Consider the following 27961-nt stretch of genomic DNA (forward strand, 5'->3'; position numbering starts at 1 on the left):
TTAATTTTGATAAACTTTGCTGAACTGCCCTTCAGAAAGGATGGGCCAGTTTATGCCCCACGGGGAATCATGGAGGTGCTCTACGGCCTCGAAGTCTTATCAAGCTTCTGGAACTTTCCCAGTGTGACAGATGGAGCATAGTGGCAATGGAGCCATTTTTCATGTTTAATGGCCACTTGAGTTTCCTTCTTTATAAACTGTCTGTTTACACCCTTTGTTCATTTTTCTATTGGGCTGTTGTCCATTTTTCTTATCTGCCTCTAAGAGCTCTTCAGACATGAGGGAAAGTAACTCTTTGTGATATGAGCTGCAAGAATTTTTCCGCTGTTTGTCATGTGTGTTTTGACTTTGTATAGGATGGGTTGTTTCTTTTCTCTCTTTATTACTTTGTTTTTGCCATAAGGCTTTTTCTTTTAATGTAGTCAAATGTATTAATCTTTTCCTTTATGGCTTCTGGACTTTAAATCCTGGTTAGAAAGCCCTCTTTCATATTTTCTCATAATATCCATGGTTTCGTTGTTTATATGTTTTACAGTTCAGTCCACTGTTATCCAACCATGTGTCTCGTTCTGTAGCTTGCTGCTTTCTCACATTGATACACAGAGAAGCTCTAGTTTATTCGTTTTAACTGCTGCATAGCATGCCATCACGTCACTAGTAAAAGCATTATATTTTTAAAATTTATTTATTAATTTTGAGAGAGAGAGAGCACGCGAGTGGTGGGAGGGGCAGAGAGAGAGAGAGAGGGAGAGAGAGAGAATTCCAAGCAGGCTCCAAGCTGCCAGCATAGAGCCCGACGCGGGGCTTGAACTCATAAACCGTGAGATCGTCACCTGAGCCGAGTTGATGAAATCGGATGCTTAACCGACTGAGCCTCCCAGGCGCCCTTGTGAAACCGTATTTTATTAGCCTGTTCCCCTAATAATGAAATTCAGTTTGTCTGCAAATTTTGTACTCAATGCTGCAACGAACACCCTGTATGCCAGAATTTCTTTGGAGCACATACCTAGAAGTAGAATTTCTGTCAATCTCTGGATGTAAAGCAGTGTCTGACTCTGGTTTTAATTTGCATTTCCCTGATTAATCTTGAGATGGAGCCTCTTTTCATATGTTTATGGCCCTTTGGGCTTTCTATTCTCGCAGAAATGCCTTTTCAAATCCTTTAGTTTTTTTTTCATTGGGATGACTATCTTTTCTTTCTTATTAATCTACAAGAGTTCCTTATAGACTCTGGATTTAATTCCTTTGTTACATTGGTTGTATCTTCTCCTGGCTCGTCACTTGTTTTTCCCCTTTGCGAGGTCTTTTGCCATAGAGGAAATATTCAATTTTGATGTACTCCAGTATATTAATCTTTTCCTTTATAGTTTGTGCATTTTGTGCCATTTTAGGGAATCCCTTTCTCTCCGAAGTCATAAAGATATTCTTCTATGTGTTCCTTTAATCATTTTGGAGTTTTCGAAGAAAAAAACATTTTTTTTATAATCTAAAATGATGTCAAAGGAGATTGAGATGCTTTTATGTTCATTGAAATGGGGTATGGGTTAAGAAAACTGAGAAACAAAGCTATAACCTCTGCCATCCTGTGGCCTCTAGCTCAGGGCAACGTTACATTTGCTGTCATGTGGGTTGATTGATTATGGCTGGGCTCTGGGATGTTAAGACCCTAGACTCAGATTTTCCCTCACTGGCTTTGATCAACACTCTTCATTTCTGCCTGTGACTCTAGGGCTTACCTGTGGCCACAGATCCTTGCTCTGGCCCCCATTACCCTGCTCCAAGTAATGCTGCTAGCTCAAAGCCCTCTCCTGGGACTCGGGATGATGGAGGAGAAACAGAAACAGCTGCTTTTCCTTCCCGAGACCATGACAATGTCTGATTCTTCCAGACACCTGCCACAACATAATGTCCTTGGCTAATTGGCCTTCCCTGTTGCTGACATGGGCGGCCTTTCCCCTAATCAGCGGTGATATTTGGGGCCCGGTCCATCTCTTGGGAGAGTCCCAGCCTTGGAATGTCAGTGTCCTGTTCAGGAACGAGGCCGGACAGGGGCAGCAGGTGGCTTGGAGAGTCCTCTGACCTTCCCACATGAACTTTCCAGCCCCTTCCAAGTCTAGGGCCATTTTAGGATCTTCCTGGGCTTCTGTCTTGAGTTTTTAAGGCCCACCCATGTCCTATTAAGCATAAGAAAATGTACCCCAATGGCCCACTAGATACATGAGATGTAATCACGTGAATTCAGAGGCCGTTGATTAGTTGATTTACTATTTTGTAGACATTTTAATTAAACGTCAATTAATTTCAACTTTTGGAGCTTCCTTTTTATATTCTGGAGTCAATATTGTTTTTTAGGTCTAACACATTTTTATGTGCACTTGAAACAATTGGAGACTCTGGCCTGTGGCCTCTGGCCTCTCGTGTCCTTTGGTAAAACTGCCCAGCCCCCAGCTTTCCTTCATAAGACCAGATGTGCCAAGCCCACTAGAGCCCACAAAATCCCCGAGATTTTGCCAAGCACCCTCCTGTGTATTAAATCATGACCTGCTTCCAAATCATCTTATAGGTAACACCAAGGGATATTTGCAGAGATTCTTGGTCCTCTTGGTAGAGGACCAAATACTCCTCAAGGAGTACTTGCTGGTCCCCCTTCACCTGTGTAAGATCTGGGACTGTGTTGAGCTCTTTCCTATGTATAGAATCATAAGAGTTATTTGCAGAATACCATTTTGTTTAGTCGTGGCCTATATTCCCTGCCCCTCCTCTGTGTGAAAACAAGAACTCTTTACACAGGGGCGCCTGGGTGGCTCAGTCGGTGAAGTGTCCGACTCCTGATTTTGGCTCAGGTCACGACCTCACAGTTTGTGGGTTCGAGCCCCGCGTGGGGATCTGCGCTGAAAGCATCAAGACCGCTTGAGATTCTCTCCCTCCTTTTCTCTCTGGCCCTCCCCCTCTTGTTCTCTCTCTCTGTCTCTCTCTCAAAATAAATAAATTTAAATTTTTTTCCCACGTTTTTATTTATTTTGGGGACAGAGAGAGACAGAGCATGAACGGGGGAGGGGCAGAGAGAGAGGGAGACACAGAATCGGAAACAGGCTCCAGGCTCCGAGCCATCAGCCCAGAGCCCGACGCGGGGCTCGAACTCACGGACCGCGAGATCATGACCTGGCTGAAGTCGGACGCTTAACCGACTGCGCCACCCAGGCGCCCCTCAAAATAAATAAATTTAAAAAAAATTAAAAGAAGAAATATTCACAGAATGCTGTCCTATCTGTACCATCACTAACCGCAGGCAGAGTTTCCTATTGTTTAGGACCATGGAATCTTTATCGACCATACGCATCTACCTAGAAAGCCTGTTCAGGGAATAAACACTCTCCTCCATGTAGAATTATCGTCTGCAGAGCCCTCTCAAGGATCGCTAACTATCTGCAAAGCACATTGGAAAATCAAGGAAGATCTACAGAGCCTTATTCTATCTATGGAATTAAGTAATATTTGTAGTCTCCTCCTGGGTAGAAAATCATAAAATGCTTACAGAACACTCCCTGTATATGGAATTTGAGGGTGTTTGAACATCTTTTCCTTCCTGTTTATAAAATTACGAACTGTCTTTGAGGAACACCCTCAGGTCCACAGAATCATGGAATGCTTGCAAAGGCACTTGTTGTGGCTTGAATCTTATATTACTTATAGGATGCCTGTCTCTACAAAATCATCAAGTGTTTGCAGAGCCTCTTTGCCAATCATTCTGGAATGTCTATAGAGCTTCCTTATCTGTACACACTTAAGGAATGTTAGCTGAACCCCCTTCTTCTGTGTAGAATCCTGGAATGTTGACTGAGTGCCCTATGGTCTACAGTCATAGAACGTTACTAGCCACACTCCCCACTATAAAACTTGAGATGTTTACACCCCCACTTACCTGTTGGAGAGAAATAAGAGTTGCAAAGGGTCACGACCAGATCGTGGAGGGGTCTTAAAAGTCAAAGGAAGAGTAGCCATTTTCTATAAGCTATAGGGAGCCACTAAAGTTTTTTGATTAATACAGTGGCATGATGGAAAGTATGTTCTAGGAAGCTTAATATAGTGAAGGAAGTAAATGGGATCAACCGGAAGGCAGTGGCCTAAAAATAATTTTTTAAAGCAAAGCAAAAATCAAGGTACTGATTGATTTTACTAACTGCAATAATCGACAGCGAATACTTTGATAAAATAAAGACTCATTCTCTAGAGCAGGAGTTAGCAAACTACAACCCAAGGGCCAAATCTGGCCCACTGCCTGTCTTTGAAAGTAAAATTCAATTGGAACACAGCCACATTAGCTGTTGTACAATAGCAGAATTAAGTGGTTGTGACAGAGAATGTAAGGCCTGCAAAAACAAAAACATTTACTATCTGGCTCTTTACTAAAGAAGTTTGCTTATCTGTGCTCTAGTGGGAGAAGAAACACCCTGGAGTCTTTTTTAAATATTTGGATTTTTGGGGGTATTTTAAAGTTTTCTCACAGCAGACTCAGTTGAATTCATAAAGTTTCTTTCTTTCATTCATTCATCATTCATTCATTCAACCAATATTTGCCAAAGATCTACATTATGCCAGGCCCTGATTTAGGTACTGGGGGTGCAAAGATGGAAAAGAGACAGCTCTTGCCCTCAAGGAAATGTGTTACTTAGCCATAACTGTCATATGATTTATAAGAAACTGGCTGTGTGAGGGGCACATGGGTGGATCAGTAGGTTGAGTGTCCTACTCTTGATTTTGTCTCAGGCCATGATCCCAGGGTTGTGGGATTGAACCCTGCGTCAGACTCCGTGATCAGTGTGGAGCCTGCTTGAGATTCTCTCTCTCTCTCTCTCTCTCTCTCTCTCTGTCTCTCTCCCTCTCTCCCTGCTTTTGCCCCTCTTTCTGCTCATGCTCTTGAGCTCTGTCTCTAAAACAAAACAAAATAAAACAAAACAAAAAACCCACCTCTTTATTGATTAAAAAAAATTTTTTTTTAATGTTTGTGTATTTTTGAAAGAGAGAGAGACAGAGTGTGAGCGGGGGAAGGGCAGACAGAAAGGGAGACACAGAATCCGAAGCAGGCTCCAGGCCCTGAGCTGTCAGCACAGAACCCGACACGGGGCTCAAACCCTCAAATCGTGAGATCATGACCTGAGCTGAAGTCAGATGCTTAACCCACTGAGCCACCCAGGAACCCCAAAAACCCACCTCTTTAAAAAAAAAAAAAGGAAAGAAAGAAACCAGCTCTGTGACTTTGGTCACGTTCCTTAATCTTTCTAGTTTCGGTTTCTCTGCTAATGAGGATGATTGTACCTCCCTCAAGATGTTTTTGTAAGGTAACTGTGTATAAAGTGCTTAGAACAGTGCCTGACACCGAGTAAGTACTATTTAAGTGCTTCTTTAAATATGTACATACACTTGAACTTACATCCTTGTGCACATATGCACATATGAAGCACCGTGACTAGTGCTCTACTAGAGGGGTCTACGGTCACCCTATGTAGGAGAGCTATATGTCTGTGATACGCGTATGTTTCTGTATGTTATACTTCAGTTAAAACAAAACAGGAAAACCTTAGCAGGTACAAAGTGGGGGAAAATGATGGCCACCAGGGCTAAGTGGATTCAGGACTCAAATTATATCATCAGGCCTCAATTTCTCCTTGTTGCTTACATCAGTCTCTGCATATACCAGCTTCATTCCCAGGTTTCACATGCTGACAAAACGGCTGCCGTTGCTCCAGGCTTACAATGCTTCATATTAAAGTCCAGTGTGAAAGACATGGTTGGCTTCTCCAAAGGCACAAATTTAAATTTCTGGGAGTTGAGTCTCATTGGTTCTGACCAGTCTGCCCAACTCCAAACCAGTCGCTATTACCAGAGGAATACAATGTTATGACTGACCAGGCTGGTTCACATAACAAGTCTGAAGGTAGAAATGGAGTCAGCAACCCCAAAGCACCACCCAGAATGAAAGCAAGAGGTGAAGGCAATCGGAGCTGTTGCAGAAGGTGAATGAATGTTAAGTGACCATAAAAGGTCAATAAATGCCTGGTACCAGGACGACATCATCATCATCATCTTTTCCAGTTAGCGTTTATAAAAATGCCTGGCACATAGTTTGGTACTTGATAAATATTTGTTGAATGAGAAAATTACTTCTATCAGCTAATACTCCCCGGCCACAACCCTGTTATGCCTTTGGCCTACCTGTCCAGGATAGAAAGACAGTGGCAGAATTTTTAAAAGGGATGTTCCTCATATCTTTGTCTCTACAGAGGCGTTTCATGGGCGAGGGACAGAACCTTGGAAAAGTCTGATTATAGCAATTGTGGGTGAGGCAGGAAGTCACGGGAACCCTCATTCACTGCAGCCGGGGGTTTAAACGGGTACACCCATTTTGAAAAGCAATTCAGAAATAGGTAAGCAGATGTGCAAATCCACTCTTGCATGTACGTGCTCTGGAGAAACTCTTGCCCATATGCACAGGATTGCACAGAAGGGTGGCGTTAGGGTTACTGCTGCTGTGTAGCAAACCAGACTTGTGTGTAAACGGTAACTATTTTATTATGCTCATGGATTTGGGAAGGGCACAGTGGGGACAGCATGTCGGGGGGCTTCAGCTGAGAAGGCCGGAAGGTCACAGATGGGGGCTGGAATATCTAAAGGTTTGTTCTCGGGGCGTCCGGGTGGCTCAGTCGGTTAAGCGTCCGACTTCGGCTCAGGTCATGATCTCGCGGTCTGTGAGTTTGAGCTCTGTGTCGGGCTCTGTGCTGACAGCTCGGAGCCTGGAGCCTGTTTCAGATTCTGTGTCTCCCTCTTCCTCTGACCCTCCCCTGTTCATGCTCTCTCTCTCTGTCTCAAAAATAAATAAATGTTAAAAAAAAAAATTAAAGGTTTGTTCTCTCTCACGTCTGGTGATTGATGCCCGCCGTGGGCTGGGATCCCCACTGGGGCTGTTGACCAGAGCACCCATAGGTGGCCCCTCCGTGTGGCTTCCTCACGCATGGTGGCCAGAGGTTCCAGAGATGTGTGTCCCCACCAACAAGTCAGAAGCTGCATAGTGTCACTTTCCACGCATTTTTATTGGCTATAAATGACTCACAACCCCACCCAGCTGCAAAGAAGGGAGGAATGAAGAAAGTTCTAGAAGAGCAGGAGGATGGAAAATATTTTTGAGACCGTCTTTGGAAAATGCATTCTGCCGCAGCTGTTCCTTGCAACACTGTGTGAATTGGGTCCACATCCCCTTCCCAAATCCCTTGGGGCCAGATGTGTTTTGAAATTTTGAAAATCACAGAATTTTGAAAGATAATATGAAAATAAAAACGATAATATGAGACATACACTGAATATTTACAGAACACCTCTTGAGAGGGATGGGGGTTACTCTGTAAAGGAAGATCTACATGTTTCCTCAGGGGAACATGCAGATATTCACAGTGAGATAAAGATTATAGACAGCTTTCTGTCTACTGAGGTCAAGTTTTGCCACTAAAGATGTTCAGGTCAGGTCAGGTCTTGCTGCGAAATAAACTATGAAAAAGCTTTTAAGTTTTAGGTTTCTTGGATTTTGAACTTTAGCTAAGAATCTATGGACCAGCAGTAGCAAAAAAGAGGAAACGACCTAAATAGACATCATCAGGAAAAAGGACTTAAAAACAGGCCTCAATATATGGTGAAATGCTACACAGCCGTGAAAATGAATAAACTCAAGCTACATGCTTCACTGTGGACATGTCTTATAAAAATAATGTTGAGAGAAAGCATGTTGCAGAGAAGTGTATGCGAGCAGGGGAGGGGCAGAGAGAGAGGGCGACACAGAATCCAAAGCAGGCTCCAGGCTCCAGGCTCCAGAGCACAGAGCCCGACGCGGGGCTCGAACTCAGGAATCGCAAGATTGTGACCTGAACTGAAGCCAGATGCTTAACCGACTGAGCCCCCCAGGCGCCCCTTATTTCTTGATCATGATGGGGTGAGGGGAGTTTCCTCCTCACTCTGGAAGTCAGCTGGTGGGGCCTCAGCTCTGCAGAACATTGTTCATTATTACAGCAGAGGGAAAAGAGTGGCAAAGGGCGCTGGCTCCGTGAGCTGCTGGCAGGAAGTGATAGTCACTTCTGCTCTGAGCCTCAGTTTCTCTGAAAGGGGCTGATTAACTACTGCCTGGCTAAAGCTTACCAGGGTGAGCCACCTAGTCGATGCTCGGCCAACAGGCATCCCTGGCGTCGGAAGGACTCAATGCCAGGGCTCCTTGGACATAGAGAGCAGTTATGCACAAGTCAATGATATTTATCTGCTCACGCCTCTGGGAGTTTGACCTGAGATAGTTTGAAGTGTATGATGTTATCGCACTACTGGTGATTATTGTCCACGGATTATGCAATGTCTTCCTCAGGGCGGGTTCCTGGAACCTTTCCCAGTAAAGTATGAGGGGGTAGGAGGGACTCCACTTTAGGCTGTGGAGCCTCTTCTTTATGTGTTTGCTTTGGGCAAGCTTGTTAATTAGGTGTTGACGAGCAGACATGAGGGCCAACTTGTGCTTTCTGGGATTTCTCCAGGGGCCTTCCTTTCTTTAGGTCACTCCCCTCCTCCAAAACCTTCAAGGGCTCCCTATGGCCCACAGGAAAAAGTGTGAGAATACCAACAGTGATTGAGTATTGCTACATCCAGACACTTTATAGGTACTATCTCAAATCCTCCCAGAAACCCTGGAAGAAGGAACCAGATGTGGAAATGGAGGTTCAGAGAGGTGAAAAGACTTGCCCAGATCACAGGGAGAGAACAAGGAAGAGGCAGGCCTGGCTGGCCTCCAGGTCTTTTCGATTCAATTCAGGGGCCCCTGCTGAGCCATGGGGTCAAGCCACCTCCAGCCTCACCCCTCGTCTTTTCCTTGTCCTTGGACTGAGCGGCTGTTCCAATCAGGCAGGCAGCAAACCTGTCTCAACTCCCTTTCAAAGGCCATCTAGAGGGGGGCCTGGATGGCTCAGTGGGCTGAGTGACCGACTTCGGCTCGGGTCATGATCTCATGGCCCGTGAGTTCGAGCCCCACATTGGGCTCTGTGATGACAGCTCGGAGCCTGGAGCCTGCTTGGGATTCTGTGTCTCCCTCTCTCTCTGCCCCTCCCCTGCTCATGCTCTGTCTCTCAAAAATAAATAAAATGTTAAAAAAAAAAAAAAGACCATCTAGAATCTCACAGAACAGCTCCCCTGACTGCTAGCCCAAGGGTCCTATCCTTACACCTCATACCAGTTACCCAGTTTCCTGTCAGTGCTGCCCCTGGGCTGCAAAAACCCTGGATACCTGCCCATCATGCTTAGTGCACACCTGCTATTCCTTCACCTTTCCTCCAACAATTATTGAGCACCTGCTGGATGCGGGGCATCGTGCTAGATGCAAGGATGTAGCAGAGAATGAAACAGAATCTCTGAGATCACAGAGCTTATGTTCTGATAGGGGAGGCAGAAAATGAACGAACAAACACACACGTGTATAATGTAATGTCGGGAATGAAAAGTACTATGAAGAGAAATAGAGCTGGGTAAGGGGAGAGAGAGTCCTGGGGTGGGGAAGAAGATATTTTAGAGGGAAGGTCTCTTAGAAGAGGTGACATTTGAGCAGAGACCAGAATGCAGTGAGCTTGTTTGAGCGGCTGAATAGGAAATTAATAATGAATGAATGAATGAATGAATGCGTATTTGAGTGACTTGGAAGCCTAACTCAGAAATGAGAAGGTTGAAACACACACACACACACACACACACACGTACATGCACACACAAATACCCCGCGGGCGCCTGGGTGGCTCAGTCTGTTAAGTTTTAGAATCCTGATTTCTTGATTTTGGTTCAGGCCATGATCTCACGGTTTGTGAGATCGAGCCCCGCGTCTGGCTCAGCGCTGATGGCGCGAAGCCTGCTTGGGATTCTCTGTCTCCCTCTCTCTCTGCCCCTCCCCTGTGCTCTCCCTTTCTCTCTCTCAAAATAAAGAAATAAACTTAAAAAAGTGTCAAGCTCCAAAAATATCAAAGAAAGAAGTTGAAAAAAAAAACCCAATCTTTTTCAAGATTTTGTTATTTCAGATGGAGTAGTAGGGGTAGAGATTGGTCATCAGAACCTAGGCCAGGGGTAGGGAGGCTTTCCTGTCTCTTTCACAGTGGAACAGCTGAACTCCTTGCCCACCCAGGCGAGGGTCGGGGTGGATGGTAAGGGAATCCAATTGTAGAGACATTTGGTTCAAGCGGGCTGGGTCTCCACCAGCCTTTTCCTAATTGAAGCCCATTTTGTGTCATCCAAGGGGGCTGGACCCTCTTTCTCCCTGCCGCAGCGTGGTCAGAAGTGCACAAGTCGGCCTACTCACAGGGACAGAGGCACCGAGCGCTCAGCCTCCCGGCTTTGCTCCTCCTTCTCTGTCAGCTTGACAGCCTCACTTTCCTACTACTCTGCCCTTTGAAGTGCCCTCAAGCCTTGGCTGTAAGCTGTCCCTCCCTTGCTCAGAACCAGCGGCCCACACACGCTATGGAGGTGTGGATTTCCTCTGCTTTTTTCAGAGCTTTAAGCACCTTTTCATATGCTTATTAGCCATTTAGATACCTTCCTTTATGAAATGCCTGTTCAAGTCTTCCCCTGCCCACCCCTTATTTGGTTGTCAGTCTTGTTTCTATACGTCTGTGGGTTTTTTAAAAATTCTGGGGGCGCCTGGGTGGCTCAGTCGGTTAACCGTCCGACTTCGGCTCAGGTCATGATCTCGTGGTTTGTGAGTTCGAGCCCCGCGTCCGGCTCTGTGCTGACAGCTCAGAGCCTGGAGCCCGCTTCAGATTCTGTGTCTCCATCTCTCCCCCACTCACCCCTGCGCGTGCGTGCGTGCGTGCGTGTGTGTGTCTGAAAAAATAAACATTAAAAAAAATCTTTTTTAATTCTGTATATGAGTTCTTTATAAGCTACGTATTTCTGTTTCTTTTACTGTACTGCCTATCATTTCTCTTACTGGTGTCTTTTGATGAAGAGAATTTTTTATTTTAATGCAGCCTCATTTATCACAATTTTCCCTCCTGGTTGGTGTTTGTGTCCTCTGACACATTTCTGCCCACGTCAAGGACATGAAGATAGTCTTTGTTTTCATCTAAAAGCTTTTTTGTGATCGTTCACATTTAGATTTACAATCCATCTTGAATTGATTTTGTGGATAGTGTGAAGTAGGAGTGAAGAGTCTTCCCCCCCCCCCCGTGGAAATCCAACGGATCCAGCACTGGTTCGGTTAAACAAAACGTTGCATGGTAATATCTGGGTGTTTCCTGTATCATTTGCTCAACTTCCCTATAGGTTTAAAAATGTTTTAAATAAAATATTGGGAGAAATGATGAAAAAAGGTACAGGGACGGTTGTAGGTAAGTAAGTACATACTATGGAAATAATTCCAAATGCGATCTGTAAGTCTTGATTTGATGCTGTTGAAAAAAAATAACAGCTATAAAAGACATTCCTTAAACAATTGGGGAAATTTGGGAAATTTGGGAATGTACTGGCTATTACAGCATATTACAGTATGATTGTTCACTTTTAAAAAATTTTAAAGTTTATTTATTTATTTTGAGAGAGAGAGAGAGAGAAAGAGAGAGAGAGAGCACAAGCAGGGTAGGGGCAGAGAGAGAGACGGAGAGAGAGAATCCCAAGGAGGCTCTGCGCTGACAGAGCAGAGCCCGATGCAGGCTCCAACCCTTGAAGCGTGAGGTCACCACCTGAGCCGAAGGCAGATGCCCAACCGACTGAGCCACCCAGGTGCCCCGATTGTTCATTTTTTTTATGTTTATTTATTTTTGAGAGAGAGACAGAGAGTGGGGAAGGGACAGAGAGAGAGAGAGAGAGAGAGAGAGAGGAGGGAGACACAGAATCCGAAGTAGGTTCCAAGCTCTGAGCTGTCAGCCCAGAGCCCTATGTGGGGCTCGAACTCACAAACTGCGAGATCATGGTGGGGCAGGGGCCGTGGTGTGGGCCAAACAAAAAGGAGTTACGGGTCAGATTATTCCAGCCAGTTTGAGATTTCTGGTCTAGGGCCTCAGCTCAGCTCTCACTTACTCTGAATCACATCCCTGTAGAGGTGGGCAACACCGGGTCCATTTTGTAGGCAATGAATAGAATCTGAGGGGTAAATGACTTGTTTATGGTCACACAGCTAGCTGAGACCAAGCCAAGATTTGAACCCAAATCCGAGTCCAAATTCCCTGCCGAGAAAAGCAGAGACATTTTGTGGTTTAAGCTTCTTCTGCCCCAGCCCATTTTCCAGGGGTGTTGGTTAGGTGGGAGCTGTGTGCATTTACCACGTGCCTGGTTTGGCATGGATTACTCAAATCCTCGCAACAACTGGATGCAATTGTTACTAATAATATCCGCCATTTTACTGAGAGGCACAGAGAGGTTAAGCAACTTGCCTGAAGTCACTCAGCTAAGAATGGAAGAGATAGGAGCCATGGAACCTAGACGGTCTGGCTCTAGAGCCCTCACTTACAGGCTCAGACACTGCAAAAAGTATAAATTACCTTAGGAATAGAAAGTGGGATTATTGTTGACTCTCAAAGAATCCCTCCTGATTGCTTCCGGCATTCCAAGACAGCCTCACAGTTCCTGGGAGATGTGTCTACACCAGGAACGCTTTCCTCTCCAATTCAGCTGGAAGGCTCTGGAAGCTGGGCTGGTTCTTGCGACCTGGGGCTGATCTTAAAGCATTCTTTTGGTTATGGTCACACACACTATCCTACGGAGTAGGATACCAACTTGCAGGGTGCGAATTAGTAGCCAGATGTAATGTTGAGGTAAGTTACCACCTAGTGGTCACAGGTCTGCCTTGGGAGACAGGTCAGTTTTGATTTGAGCCCTTACTGCAAGGCTTGGGGGAATTGCTTCCCCTAGGAGCCTCAGTTTCCTCATTTGTGTAACAGCAGTAGTAAGAGCACAGACTGCAGGGCTGCTGGGGCAGTTTAACGAGATAAGTAAAGCCCAGCGTCTCTCAACCCAAGTCCTCACGTTGATAATTGTTATCATGACACTCCTTATGATTCTGTGGGATGTGGACCCTGCCTGGAGATCTAACCTTTATCCTGGGTTTGGATAACCTGGGGACAGAGGAGGCTTCCTGACCTCAGGGCCTTTGTGCCTGCTGTTCACCCTTTTATGTCTCATCCCAGGTCACCTGGTCAATGAGGCCTTCCTTAACCACACTAGCCTGCCTCCAATACGTTCTCGTGTTTTATTCTGTTCATATCATTTATCAGTACCCGATACTACGAACTGATTTGTCTCCTTTTCTCCTCGCTTTCGAGCGTGAGTTCACAAGACAGATTTTGTCTGTTTTGTTCTCTGTAGCATGCCCAACACCAACAACAGTGTCTCGCCTATGGCCTATGTCTGGCTTTTAATAAATGGTGAGGTGAGTTAATGAATGAATGAGTGAAGGTGTATGCCGAGCCCTTATGCCTATAATCCCCGCTCCACTGTCGCAGTAGGCGACCAGCAGCGTCAGACATTGCAGACGGCCCCTTGGCTCCCGGGCTAGGGGCGCCCTTGCGCGGAGCCCACCGGCACTTGAGCGACGCTCCCCGAAAGCCTGGGCGGTGGCCGCGCCAGGAGAGGGGCTGTCGCCATTTAGCGACGTTCCCTGCGGGCCGCCGCTCCGCCGCGGGAGCCGAACCGGGGGGTCGGGCGGCGAGGGAGCGCGCGCCGGTCTTTTGCGACGGTGCCCGGCGGCGCTGGCCCCGCCCCCGGCCCGCCCCCCGCGGCCCGCCCCGCCCCGTCTCCGCCGCTGCGCTCGCTCCGGGCCGCTCAGGCCCCCGCCCGCTCTATGTGGCCCGGCCCGCGGCGGCCGGCGGCTGGGAGCGGCGAGGCGGCGGCGGCGAGCGGCGGCCCGCGAGGCCCGGGAGGTGGTGGCCGAGGCCCAGGCGGCGGCGGCAGCCCAGGAGGCGGCGGACGGGGAGCGGCGGGAGCAGGCTCGGCTGCAGAATGCGCGTCCGCCGGGGGCTGCTGCGGCTGCCGCGCCGCTCGCTGCTCGCCGCACTCTTCTTCTTCTCGCTGTCGTCCTCCCTGCTCTACTTCGTCTATGTGGCGCCCGGCATAGGTAGGAAGGAAGCCTGGGGTCCTGGGGGGGGGGGGAGGGGGGAGGCGCCGCTCCGGCCTCGGGGAGCGGGGGAAAACCTCGGGAACCCCTCGCCCCACCCTGACGGCGCGCCGACCCTTGGAAGACCCCGGCCGGAGGCCGCCCGGAGCCTGGCCGCGGAAGATTGCGGGGACCCCGGCCCGACCCTCGGGAGACCCCACGCCCGGCCTTCGGGGGACGCCAGGACGTTCCCGCCCTCTGCACCCCGACGGGCCCCGGAACCCACTGCCCCCGCCTGCCTCCCGCGCACCCCCGGCCCTCCTTACTCCATCCCCTGGCGAGCCCGACGATACCTTCGCCCCCGGCCCCCGGGCCGGGACGCCCCCTTTCCCGCCCTTGCCTCCCTCGAGCCCCCCCCCCTTCCCGCCGCTCGGCTCGAGAATTCCCGCTCCTCCTCCCCCGGGGTCTCCCGAGGCCCCGGTTCCCGGCATTCCGCGGACCCCGAACCCTTTCGGCCCGCCCGCCCCTCCTCGCCGAGCCTCGGTGGTGGGGTCTCGAGGCGCCCCACCTTCCCGGTTCCCATCCATCCTTCCCCTCTCTCCTCCCGGGTGAGTCCACCGTTTCCTGCTCCTCCTCCCTACCCTTTCTTCCCTCCACTTTCCTGTTATATCCACCTCCAGGTTCTCCTCCCCAGCGCACACATTCTCCTCCTCCAAGTGGCCCCTTTCCTTTCCGGGTGGCACCCCCCCCCCCCACCTTATGGCGGTCCACCCCCCCTCCCATTCAATCTGTTAAACCCTGAGCGTCCCACGCCTCCTCCCCGTCTCCATCTCCCCACCCCCCACCCCCAAGGGCACACCCTTGTTACTCCGCCCCGTATCTCTTTTCCTTCCCCAAATTCTCCACCCCCCCCCCCCCCTCCGGTCCTCGGCCGCAGTTTCTTCCTCAATGAAGACTTAGGCAGAGGGGCTGTCTGGACCCTTCCGCCCTTTTACTTCTCTCTCGTAGCCTTGAGGGTAGAAGGTGGCCCTTCAGTGTCCTGTGGTGCCTGCTCAGGGACCGAGAGGACACGTAAATTGGCCCTAGAGGAGGAGATGTGATAAGAGCCTTGGGGGAAATGGTGCCAGGTGGGAAGGAGGAGCATGGAGAAAAAATGGAATGGGTACTCATTCTTCTGGAAGGCATGTCCTTTAAAGGCAAGGCAGCCCCAGGAGAAACTGAACACTGCCCAAGCATAGACTTTGTAAGACCACAGAGCAGACAGACATAAAGGACATGAAGAAGGAGATTGGAAGGAAATACAGCATGAGGGTTAAGGTCAGAGGACACTGAGGTCGGACTGGAATTCAAATCCCTGCCCTTTATGACCTTGGGCAAGTTACTGAGCCTCAGCTTTTCTCCTCTGTAAAATGGGAGTACTAAACCTAGCCTCATAGGGTTTTAAGGATGGAAGTAGATACATTCTTTTTTAAAGCACTTACGATGCACAGGGTGTTTTTTTAAAAAACAGTTACATGCAACTTTGGAGAAAGAAGGGAGTAGATGGAAGGTTTAAAGAATGTATTTGACTGACAGGGTGTCACCACACGCTCCAGAGAAAACTTTAGTTCAGGGGGAAAAATGATCAGAAGACGCTGTTGGGGCTGGGGCAAGGAGAGTAGATTCTGCTATAAAAAGTCTGGGCCATTTGGATGTTAGGAAAGGGTTGATGGGTTCACTATAGGGGCATGCCCTTTAGGACTGTAGTAATGCCTAGTGCCATTCTCTGTTGACCTGTCAACACTGAACTAGCTGAATAGAGAAATTTCCAGATAGAGCAGGAGATTCCCTCCTGATTTTTTTTTTTTTTTTAAGAGCGTATCTCACTTGCTGGTTAATATTGATGCTGTATACTATAAATGAAACCTGGAAAGATAGAACAGGCACCATCTGATTGTCCTAACAGTTTATGAAGTATCTTAGGGAAAAAACATCCCTCTGGGAGAGTATAGTATGTGGTCTGATGGATCAGATTAGGAGAGAGGAATTTTGGCAGAATGAGAACAGGTGAGTAATTAGTGGAATTAATTGAGAAAAGAGGTCATTAGCATATTAGTTACTAGACTTACTAACAATGGGTGTGAGATGTTAGATTTAGACCTAGATGTATTCTTGCAGCCATAACCGCTTTCCGTGACAGGTTATTTCTGTTGTTTGTACATAAATCAACCATATCCAAATAGCAGAATAATCCCACTGGGATGGTGATCACCCTTGAGATTAGAAAGGTTAGAAGGCACATTCTCCAGCAGAACTCACCAACTCAGTTAGAATTCCTCAACAATAAATTTTTAGGTCAGTGGAACCCCAGTGTAAAATGATGAACATTTACCATGCTTAGATTCCCGTATCATTGAAAGCTGAAAAAGATGCGGTGCACTTACATTTTCACTAGTTTTTCCTTAAATGGAAGTCTTCTAAAGGGCCGACCTTCTCAGGATTCAACTTCTGTTAGTGGAGAATGTGAACTGCACAAAAGATGTGGAATGGCTTTAGGGTTCTTGTAGGCACAGTTATACTCAGCTGTTTGGTGGGATTTTTGGTCTCGTTTTTGTTTTTGTTTTGTTTTGTTTTTTAAATCTTGGCTTTCCTGTTAATACACTTAATTTCTCAAATGGCCAGCTTTGGACAGTGGGGTGGCAAATCTTTCCAAAGGTTAAGGCAATCCAGAGAAATAGAAGGTTTTCTGTACCTTGGGTTGTCAACACCTTAATTTGAGACAGTTATCAAAATGAGCTTAGAAAATAACATTAGGTTGAACCATATGAAATTTCTGTTTTTGCAGGTCAAAAACAGTTGTATGTTGGCGGTGTGATAATAGCTTAACCTGATTCATTTCCAAATAATGACATTTCTCACTTCTGGCATAATGGAAAGTGTTAGTGACTTACATTTCCTTCCGGGTTTAATTTTTTCCAGTCCTGCTTTTGATTTGCTTTGTATACCCAGCGATCACGTTTTGCTCAAAGGCCTACAGAGAAATCATCAGTCCAAAAAGTGTGTTACAACTATATTCAGAAATAAGTAGACTTGAATTGAAATCGAGGTAAGAGAAAATTAGTGTCAGTTATAAATATTTTAAAGTTGTTCATATATGATAGAATCCAGCCACAATTTTAGCCTGCCCACTAACTTAGTATTTTTGAGTTCTCATGCCAGCTTTTAATATTGGTGACCTATCGTCCGAGAGCAAAGGGCAATATCCTGGACTTGAGGGTCATCTGAAATAGGGGTAATGGCACCATTCGACTCGGAGAATTGGATGTGAGGACTGTTGCTTGTAGATATGAGTACACTGTGCTTGTAATAAGTGCAAAGAGTTCCCAGCTGCTTTAATACCCCTATCCCAGTCCAGTTAGTGATTTCAAAATATGGCTTCACTGCATATGGCGTTTCTGTTATTAATTCAAAGGTAGTGTTTTATATCAGCAGGTTGAAAGTAGAAATGAAAAGGATGGGGCAGAAAATGTGATGAAGGTGGTGGGTTTGAAATGTCTGAAGCAGCAGCTGATCTGGTGATAAAAATGTGCAGGAGCCTCTCTAGCCCTGCCCCAGCCCCAGCCTGACCGATTCCCGTGTATTTAATCGCTGCTTCACCCGTCCTGGTGAAATATCCCTATTCCTTTCAGAGTTCTGAAGAAAACTTTGAACTTATTTATGATCCTTTAACTTCAAGAAAAAAAAAATCTAACAGCTCAGAGTACATCTATATATTGCAGTCTGACCAGATCTTATAGAAGATAAGAGAAGTGAACTATTTATAGATGTACATAGGCTGATTTAAAAGCATCCTAGTAAGTTTATGGGGCTGTTAGATGGGAAGGTTGTATAGAGGTTACTGACCTTTGCAAATTGGTAAAATAGTTACTAATTTTGAGAGAGGTGCCGTGCATGGTTGGAGGTAATAATCTATGTATTGACGAAACTTTATTAATTGAAGTTCTGCCATTGAAACTAATTTTTCTTTTGTCCTTGGATTACCGAGGAGAGGAAATGGGGAATGATTTTTTTCCCTTTTGGCTTGCTTAGTTCCAAGAAAAGTTTGATTTTTGGTTGGCTTTTGGAAGGCAGGAATCAGTAATGCTAATCCCACCTGATTTGACCAAATGACCTTGAGCAAGTCACTTGATTCTCTCTGATCTTATACTTGACAAAACCCCAAAGCTGTTTGAAAAACCAGAACTTCATCTTAACCAACTTTTTTATTTTTTATTTTTTTTTTAACGTTTATTTATTTTTGAGACAGAGAGAGACAGAGCATGAACAGGGGAGGGGCAGAGAGAGAGGGAGACACAGAATCTGAAACAGGCTCCAGGCTCTGAGCTGTCAGCAGCACAGAGCCCGACGCGGGGCTCGAACTCACGGACCGTGAGATCATGACCTGAGCCGAAGTCGGACGCTTAACCGACTGCGCCACCCAGGTGCCCCCATCTTAACCAACTTTTAATGAGATCTTTTCACATACAGAAAGTTGATAATTCACTCATATTCTGTACAAATATTGGGCCTAAGATTTTAGATAAGATACATGTTTTATGTAGTCAAGTGCAACTTTTTCTAATAACCATAGGAAAATTTCAGAATCCCCAGGTTGGTGTGAAAACAGCCTCGTTTTTTTGTTTTTTTGTGGGTTTTTTTTTTTTGTACCCTATGTGAAAATGCCCCCTAAATGCCACAGTGCATGGAGTGCTTGAGCTTTTGTGGAGTGATATACATATGGTGGAATGTGGGTTATTTTTTTTTTTTAAAGTAAAAAAACTTCATCCTGTTAAAGATCGCCACCCCCTCATGCTCATTTTCACACTCACCTCACTCAAATATTTTGAGTCCGGTCAGTTGTCTTAGAAGGAAACCATCTTTAGGGAACAGGTTGAAGTTATAAAACTGAACAGCACATTTTTGACCAGGACTTTGGCGATGTTTCATGTCTCCCCTGCAGCATTTTGCTGTGTTGGAAACAAGGTCTGGGTTTGGAGATGAAACGTCTTTAACAGTGAAAATATGCTCATCTTGGACAATCTTTAGAAGCAGCCGTTCACACAGTATCAGATACGGTTCCAGGCCTTTGATACTGTAGCCAGTAGATGGTCCCGCCCCAATCCTGACATCCCACCCCCCCACCCCAAGCTTGACAGGCCAGTGGGAGCAGCATATAATACATTACCAGGAAGGAGGGTCTCTGTGTTGCTAAGACTCTTTGGAACTCTTCAGGAGAGTAGAAATTCCAAACCATAGAAGCCAAAATGCAACTGACTGCTCTAATTTTGGAGCTTTTTTGATCATAGGAGATCTGTTGGACACATCCAACCATCTAAAGCAAACAAAACTTTAGCAGGCAAGAAGTAAAAGAATGTGATGCTGCTGAGGCCTGTCAAAGAAGTAGAGAAAACTGGAGCTTAACACTGGTCAAGATAAAGGATAATCAGAAGCAGACAGGTTGGGTGTGGCTTGGAAGAGGCGAATGGAGCCCTCGAGAAGAGGCGGGCCTTCGTATGCTACTAGTGTAAGGGTAGTTGCTCCTTAGTTTCTTTCTTTCTTCTTTTTTTTTTTTAGTGTTTATTTTTGAGAGGGAGCATGAATGGGGGAGGGGCAGAGAGAGGGAGACAAAGAATCCCAAGGAGGCTCCGCGCTGTCGGCACAGAGCCCGACGCGGGGCTCGCACTCAGGGACCGTGAGATCGTAACCTGAGCCGAAGTCGCCGCTTAACTGACTGAGCCCCCCAGGCGCCCCAGTTATTCCTTAGTTTCTAATGCCAGCTAAGTAAGCGTGCTTGCCTTTGCACAGTAGGTGTATTTTTGTAGAAATATGTGAGAAAATGAAAGGGATTTAAGATCCATGGGTCAATAATGAGTATTTCAGTATCTACCTTGTGATGTTACCGGCTGTGGGAGATATTTGAATTCTAAGCTTCTTTTTAAACATTTTTATTTTTATTTATTTATTTAAAAAAAAATTTTTTTTTTCAACATTTATTTATTTTTGGGACAGAGAGAGACAGAGCATGAACGGGGGAGGGGCAGAGAGAGAGGGAGACACAGAATCCGAAGCAGGCTCCAGGCTCTGAGCCATCAGCCCAGAGCCCGACGCGGGGCTCGAACCCACGGACCGCGAGATCGTGACCTGGCTGAAGTCGGACGCTTAACCGACTGCGCCACCCAGGCGCCCCTCTTTTTAAACATTTTTAAATACAAAAGATGTTTTATTTTAGAGAGAGTGTGCGCACGTTTGAGAGGGATAGAGGGACAGAGGGAGGGAGAGAGAGAGTCCCCAGCAGCCTCCACGCTGAGTGTGGTGGATCCACACAAGGCTTGATCCCACGACCCTGGGATCATGACCTGAGCCGAAATCAAGAGTCAGATGCTCCTCCAGCTGAGCCACCCAGGCACCCCTGAATTCCAGACCGACTGCTTCTTTCAGTTTCTAGATGATTGTATAAGCCCAAGTTGAGTCATTAACTTGCCCAAAGTGAGAATTATAAGATATCCCTGAGGCACATGCAGTATGGTCGAAAAGATAAGATTAATCACGAGAAACAACTAGGGAAAAGTAGAATAAAGGTGTTCATTCCTTTATGCAACTAGTGGTTCCTTTGAGAGCCTCCTCTGGTCTGATGCTCTTTTGGGTATTGGGTAGTCTAGAAATGAATAAGGCAGAACGTTTTGCCATCTTGGCGCTTTTATTTCAGTGAGAGGTCTTTGCCCTTGTGGTGCTTTCATCCTAATAAGGAGACAACCAACGTACAAGAAGATTTCAGATGGCTGTAGGAGTGACGGAGTATCTGTTATATTTTATTTGTTTATTTTTTTAAGTTTAGCTATTTTGAAAGAGCGAACACCCACGCGTGGGGGGAGGGGCAGAGAGAAGGGAGAGAGCGAATCCCAAGCAGTCCCCACACTATCAGTGCAGAGCCCAACAGAGCCCAACGTGGGACTCCATCCTGCCAGCCTGAGATCATGACCTGAGCCAAGATCAAGAGGCACTTAACTGACTGAGCCACCCAGGTGCCCCCTGAGTGTCTATTTTACATTGAGTGGTTAGGGAAAGCCTTGTTGAAGAGGTGATACTTGTCTTGGAGGGGGTAGAATGAATCGTTGACAGGTTTGGGGGTGGTGGTCGGGGTAGGGATGGGGGCACCCAGCACGTATAAAAGCCTTGAGGCAGGGATGAGTTTGAGTGAAGGTTGACTGGATTTAAAAAAAAATTTTATTTTTGACAGAGAGAGACAGAGCATGAGCGGGGGAGGGGCAGAGAGAGAGGGAGACACAGAATCCGAAGCAGGCTCCAGGCTCCGAGCTGTCCGCACAGAGCCCAACGTGGGGCTCGAACTCACGGACCGCGAGATCATGACCTGAGCCGAAGTTGGATGCCCAACTGACTGAGCCACCCGGGGGGCCCGACTGGATTTTTTTAAGTGATGGGAGAGTGGTAGGAGATGAATTCAGAAATGTAGGAGGGGTCAGGCTGTGTAGGACCCTGTAGCCATGGTAAGGACTGGAGAATAGGACTGAACATTAGCTTAGAAGTCAGCCAGACCTAGGCTTTGAATCAACACACTGAATGTGCACATTGTTTCTTCCCTCCCTCCCTCTCCTCCCCTCCTCTCCCCTCCCTCCCTTCCCTCCTTTTCCTCCTTGCTCAGAGCGGGGCTCTAACTCACAGTCCTGAGATCAAGAGTCACAAGCTCTATCCAATGAGCCAGCCAGGTCCCCCGGGCAAATTATTTTCAATTTTCTTATCTACCAAGTGGAAGATACTATCTTTCTCATGGTTGTGGTGGGAATTAAGTAGAGCATGTATGTAAAAGGGCTTAGCACAGAGCTTGACACCAAGCTCCCTAGGTTTGTAACGATTATTTGCAAGTGGGAGACGTCCTCCAGGGTCTGATGCTAGCACCACACGGAGCTGGAAGGACCGCGGCTCTAGTCGGGCATCACCGGTGACCAGACAGGAAGCGTTATTATTCAGTCTTCACATCTGTAAACTGAGGGCACGGATGGTGGTACAGATTCTAGGGATGCTGTCAGATCTGAGGTTACAGGATTCTGGGCGAGTGTGGATGGCACCCTGATGTGGAAGAAGGAATAATGGCTTGTGTTGCGTAAAGGCACCCATCTTTTAAAATTTGGGTTTCCCGCTTGCTTAACCCTCGGTGAGGTGCTGAGCCGTGGCTTCTGTGGCACTGCTGGGGTGGCAAAGTGTTTGCGCAGGTTCCCCCTTTGGGGTGATGGAGAAGTTCACTGTGTGCAGTGCTGTTGTCTTGGGACAGTTTTTGCCCTAAAAAGAAGAATTTTTGCACTGAAGTCTGTATCTTTGAAATTACTATGACAAGGAAAAGAAAAAAAAATTTGTGTGTTGTCTTGGGCAAGGGAAAAAACTAAAAAGAATTTTATGGGGAATATCTTGGGGATGTTAAAACCTCCCCGCCCCCCCCCCCCCCCCCGCTCTTTTTTTTTTTTTTTTTTTTTTTTTTTTTGTCCTTGGGGAAATCCTTTTAAGTTTTAATCTGCTAAATCAGTCCTTTTGCCTAGTATCACACTTTTGCTTTCAAGCGTGAGATAGCCCCGGACTCATTAGCTCCTGCTCGGTCCTCCGTCCTCTAGGTAATTGGATGCTAAATGAAAATGAATATTACATTTTGACCCAGTAAATTCTTTTTTATGTTGTGGCTTTATCCTGAAGAACATTCATACCTCCTGCCAATCCCCTGAATTCAGTGTTTTCCCAGGCACGGGAGTCACCCTGAATCATTTAAAGTGCTGTCTCTTCTCCAGTGTCCCTCCCTCCCCTCCCTTTGCTGGTTTGAGTAAGCAATTATTAGACGGTAGGCATTGTTCCTGCTCCTTCCCAGGTTACAGATACCCAGGTACTTTGCAGCGACTAGAAGGCAACCTGGTCGTTGTTTCTGAGTTACCTTAGTTACCGTCATCAATTATGAACAGTTCTCTGAGGCGATTAGTGGCCTAATTATGGTGATGAAAATGCTGTGGAGCGTCAGGTACCAGCAGGCGTGGGTCGTAGGACAGCTCAGTGTTGTGCTTTAAAACTTAAATTAATCTAGGCTATGCTAGTGAGCACGACTGTGTATTATTTTTTATTAAAGAGCTGTAAAACATTTAAATATCATAAAGGGGAAACTGTTTTCTTTACCCTCCAGGTGGTCCCAAAACTATGATTCATAGTCATTTAAACCTTTTGCTTAGTTCTCATTGCTGAACAACCATGCGCTTGGAAAGATGGGAAAACAAGAGTTTTTTTTTTTGTTTGTTTGTTTGTTTGTTTCCCCTCATAGAACTGCTAATGATCCCATCTTGAGGAGTTCTGCTTTTAGGCACCACGCCTAAATTATACTCAGGATTGTGATGTATATATATATTTTCCGACTGGTAGCCCATTGGCTTGTGAAGGTCAGAAAATAGTATTTTCTTAAATGCTGCGCTGTGATCATGTTTGGGTTGTTAAAAGAAAGAAAGGAAAGAAAGAAAGAAAGGTCCTTTATTCCAGTTTAGAAAGTGACAAATTGCCAACTTCAATTAAACCACGTGGGCCAAAGATGGTAACAGACTGGTTTTAGGAGTTTTGATGTACTTATTATGAAACTGTGTATTTTAAATAAAAGCATTTAATCTTTTAACTTGTTAAGAAAAACTCACTTTATCCATATCGTCATAATCTGTAGAGTCCTGATCGGGAGGTTTTCTGGATTGTGATTTTTTGGGGGGTCGAGGATAGTGCCTGGCACGTTGTATGCACTTCAGCATTTGACGGCATGAATGAAGAAACTGTCGTCCGGGTAAATCAGCCTTTCATTGTGGGATTGCATTCACTCTGGGGAAGGACTGCTTCTGTTAATCCTGGTTTTGAAGTGGCTTTGCATTCATTTTGCCCCAAACTACTTTGTACTTGTTTTCTTTGGGGTAGAAAAATACATATCATAAAGTTTGCCTTGTATTTTAGTAATTTAAATGTGTAATTCTGTGGCTTTCGTTACCTTCACAAGTTTTGCACCCATCACCGTTTCCAAAAATGTCATCACCTCAAGCAGAAACTCTGTTCCCAGTAAACAGTAATTCCTCATTCTCCTCTTTCCTCAGCCCCAGGTACCATCTAATCTCTCTGTCTCTATGAATTTGCCTTTTCTAGATGCTTCACATAAGTGGAATCCTAGAATACTGTCTTTTTGTACCTGGTTTGTTTCAGCTCATGTAGTGTTTTCAAGGCTCATCCATGTGATGGCATGATCAGAAGTTTGTTCCTTTGATGACTGAAGAATATTCCACTGTATGTATTCACCACATTTTGTTTTTTCATCTTTGACAAGCACTTGAATTATTTCCACCTTTTGGGCATGTGAACAAGGCCACTGTGAACTTTAGTGTACAAATACCTGCTTGAGTCTCTGTTTTTAATTCTTTGAGGTACATGTTTAGGATTGGAATTGCTGAGTGATGTCGTCATTCTAGTTAATTTTTTGAGGAACGGCCAGACTTTTCCACGGTGGGTGCAGCATTTTACGTTCCTACCAGCGGTGTATGAGGGTTCCAGCTTGCCACATCCTGGCGGCCCTTCTTATTCTCCATTTTTGGGTGGTTTTTTGTTTTTTTTTGTTTCTTGTTTTTTTTTGAGTATAAACATCTTAGGTGTGAAATGATGGCTCATTGTGGTTTTGCTTTGTATTTCCTTAATGACGAATAATGAGCATCTTTTCATGGGTTTATTGGCCGTTTGTGTATCTTGTTTGGAGAAATGTCTGTTCTGGTCCTTTGCCCATTTTTTAATTGGATTGTCTGTTGAGTTGTGAGAAACTCTATTTTCTGAATATTAAGCTGTTATCAGATCTGTGGTTTGCAGAGATCTTCTCCCATTCTGTGGGCTGCTTTTCACTCTTGATAGCAACCTTTGGTGTGCAAAAGTTTTTAATTTTAATGAGGTTCCATTTGTCTCTTTTTTTTCTTTTGTTTGCACTTTAAAAAAACGTACTGCTAACTTTTGCTCTCTTCAGCGTGCCCATTCCTTTTTCTGCCTGTGAAGGTCTGATAGGCGTTTGTAATGCTTAAGTTACCAGAAGGCATTTCGTGCATTTCCTGCACAAGCTACTACTGGTCTGGTTACTGAGAAAGGAGGAGTCACAGGTTTTTGGTTTATTTTGCTCTTAACCTCTTTAAATGTGGTGCTGCTTGCTTGATTTCTGACTCTGTCTTTAAAATAGTTACTCTTTTTGCTAAACTTGACACGCTGTGCGGATTGTGTCAAGTATTTCAAGTGTTAGAAGAGTCCTGTGACTTTTTCTGATGGAAGGGGGACTATCCACGTCTTCTTTGGTGTTTTTTTGTTTATTGGTTATTTTGTCCGGCGGGACTGAAATATAACTTAAACGTTTTCTGCTTCGAGTCGCGGTTCTCTGAAAGTCCGTGTAAAGGCAAGGCCAGATGTTGAGATACCACATTTTTGGTGGTGGGGACAATACAGTTTACTGATTGAACATCTGCTACAGAAGAGAAATTTGGAAGATATTATAGATTGGTGAACACAGTTAGTGAAACACTGGGCTCATTCTTTTCCATACAGAAATGAAAGGGGCTGATGACTTCTACGATAGGGAAAAGTAAATTTTACTTGGCATTTGGTTGACCCCAAATCTCCATTAACCAGCACCTTATACATTTTGTTATTATTTTTTTAATGCTCATTTATTTTTGAGAGAGATTGAGAGAGCGGAGTGCGAGAGAGAGGGAGACACAGAATCCAAAGCAGGATCCAGGCTCTGAGCTGTCAGCACGGAGCCTGATGCGGGGCTCAAACCCACCAAGCGGGAAATCATGACCTGAGCCGAAGTCAACCGACTGAGCCACCACCCAGAGGCCCCTACATTTGGTTATTTAATAATAGGTGCTGGTGGTTAGAATGAAGACAATGGAGGCGTGGTTTTGAGTTTGGTATGAAATGTGGGGTCTTTTTGTTTGGTTTTGTTTTGTCTTCTGATTCGTTGAAAATTGGTAATTCCTTATTCACCAGAGCGTTCTGTTTCCCCATGCCTCCCGGTCAACGGCGCAGGCCAGGCCGGCAGGTGGAGGTGAGGTACACGCTGCCAGGATGGTCCCTGCATGATGAGGAGGGGTGTGGTGTGAACACAGGATTTTTTTATTTTTCATCCTGTTTCCTTCGTAACATTATCAGAATATGAACAGAGTCTAAAGAATGAGCAAAAAGGAAAACCTAATATGTAAAACCTGCTGAACTCCTGCACCTCTGACAAGGTGAAATTTGGCAATTTTATTGTTTTGTGCCCGGTGCCAGCTGCAGATGTATTTATCTAAACATGAGTGATAATGGTGGTGATTAAAGACAGGTGGGTCCCTAGAAAATTTTTTTTCTGTGATGAAGGAAAAAGCACATAAACTTGGCTTTTCATTTGCCTACTTTGGCTACTAGAGCTATAACTTCATTAATTTAATCTCTGTGTTGCACCCTTGCAGTGTGCTGGGCTTTGGGGTTCGGTAATGAATGAGGCAGGCACCATAGCTCTGTTACTTTTTAAGTATCTGGCTAGGGAGTACAGCTCCCCTGTAGTAAAAAATTTCAGTTTTGAGTGATTTGATACTCCTGGATGGATGTGTTTAATTGAAGATCAGTTTCAACTGCTGTTCAGTTGGTGTTAACATTCCTTAATTGCCAGAAATAATAGTGCATATAATTTAAGACATTTAAGACCGTGGTATTTAAGGCAGCAGAAAAGTTAAATTCTTGAAAACACATTTGATTTCCTACCCCACTGGGCTCATTGGTTGTGCCTGGTTTTGGTTGGTGGTCACATTTACAGGGAATGTGGCTGCTGTGTGTCTCCTGAATGGAGTCATGGTGATGGTGGTAAGCAATGACCTGATGTTTCTTAATAAGAACAGTGCTCTCTGGACCAGTGGAGGAGGGACACATTTACATGCCGAGGCCTCTTCTCTTCCACCTGGAAGAGTGTCGGTTTTAGAATACAAGTCTGGCACCGAGTAGGTGCTCAGGAGGCATTTGTCCGACGTAATGAATTTGTCTCCTACCCTTCGGTGACTTTGATTACTCTTGGAATAAAGTTCAGACTCCCTATCGTAACTTGTAAGGCCCTCTATCTTAGCTGATTCTACCTCCCTTTCCAGCCTCATTTATGCCACTCTTCTCCTGTCCCTCCAACATAGACTAGACTCTTTCCTTTTCCTTTTCACTGGCTGACTTCTGTGCTCCTGCCCATCTTCAGACCTCTCTCTCATTCAGTGTTAAATGGATGGGACTTACCTTTCTTGTTCATTGTTGTATTCCTGCCTACAACACTGTCTTGTCACACAGAAGGTGTGCAGTCAATATGTATTTGTGTTTTTTTAATGTTTATTTTTTTGAGAGAGACAGAGAGAGAGATAGAGGGAGAATGAGCAGGGGAGGAACAGAGAGAGAGGGAAACACAGAATCCGAAATAGGCTCTGTGCTGACAGCTTAGAGCCTGACATGGAGCTCGAACTCACGAACTGCGAGATCATGACCTGAGCTGAAGTCGGAGGCTTCACCCAGCCACCCAGGCACCCCACTATTTATTTGTTCAGTTAGGGAAGTAAAGCAGAGGTGGACAGATCTGAGGTGCTGAAAAGTACAACTAGCTAGTTCCCTGCTCACATGGGAATGTTAAAGGTTGCTGTGCTAACCAAGAAAACTTCAGGGTGAGGAAAACATCACGTTTTAACCAAGAATCAAATAAAAACATGATGGATTTGTTAAAATGTTCATTATAATTGAACTATGACACAGAGCACGGTTTTATATTAATCATGCCCAGAAAAGTTAGACGTTTGGTTTTATGTG

General features: G+C 45.7%; 1 protein-coding gene across 2 annotated transcripts in view; it reads left to right on the top strand.

Annotated features, from left to right (window-relative positions):
- Window positions 1-13853: 13853 nt before the first annotated feature.
- The window catches only part of B4GALT5 (beta-1,4-galactosyltransferase 5), a 73094-nt gene continuing 58986 nt past the window's right edge, over window positions 13854-27961 (top strand). For both annotated transcript variants that reach the window (XM_047853316.1, XM_047853315.1), the window contains exon 1: window positions 13854-14107. In XM_047853316.1, coding sequence (XP_047709272.1) covers window positions 13993-14107 — 115 coding nt within the window. In that variant the 5' untranslated portion in view covers window positions 13854-13992. The remainder of the gene's footprint in view (window positions 14108-27961) is intronic.

The sequence above is a fragment of the Prionailurus viverrinus genome, chromosome A3 (genome assembly GCF_022837055.1).
Source record: "Prionailurus viverrinus isolate Anna chromosome A3, UM_Priviv_1.0, whole genome shotgun sequence".
NCBI classification, from domain to species: Eukaryota; Metazoa; Chordata; class Mammalia; order Carnivora; family Felidae; genus Prionailurus; species Prionailurus viverrinus.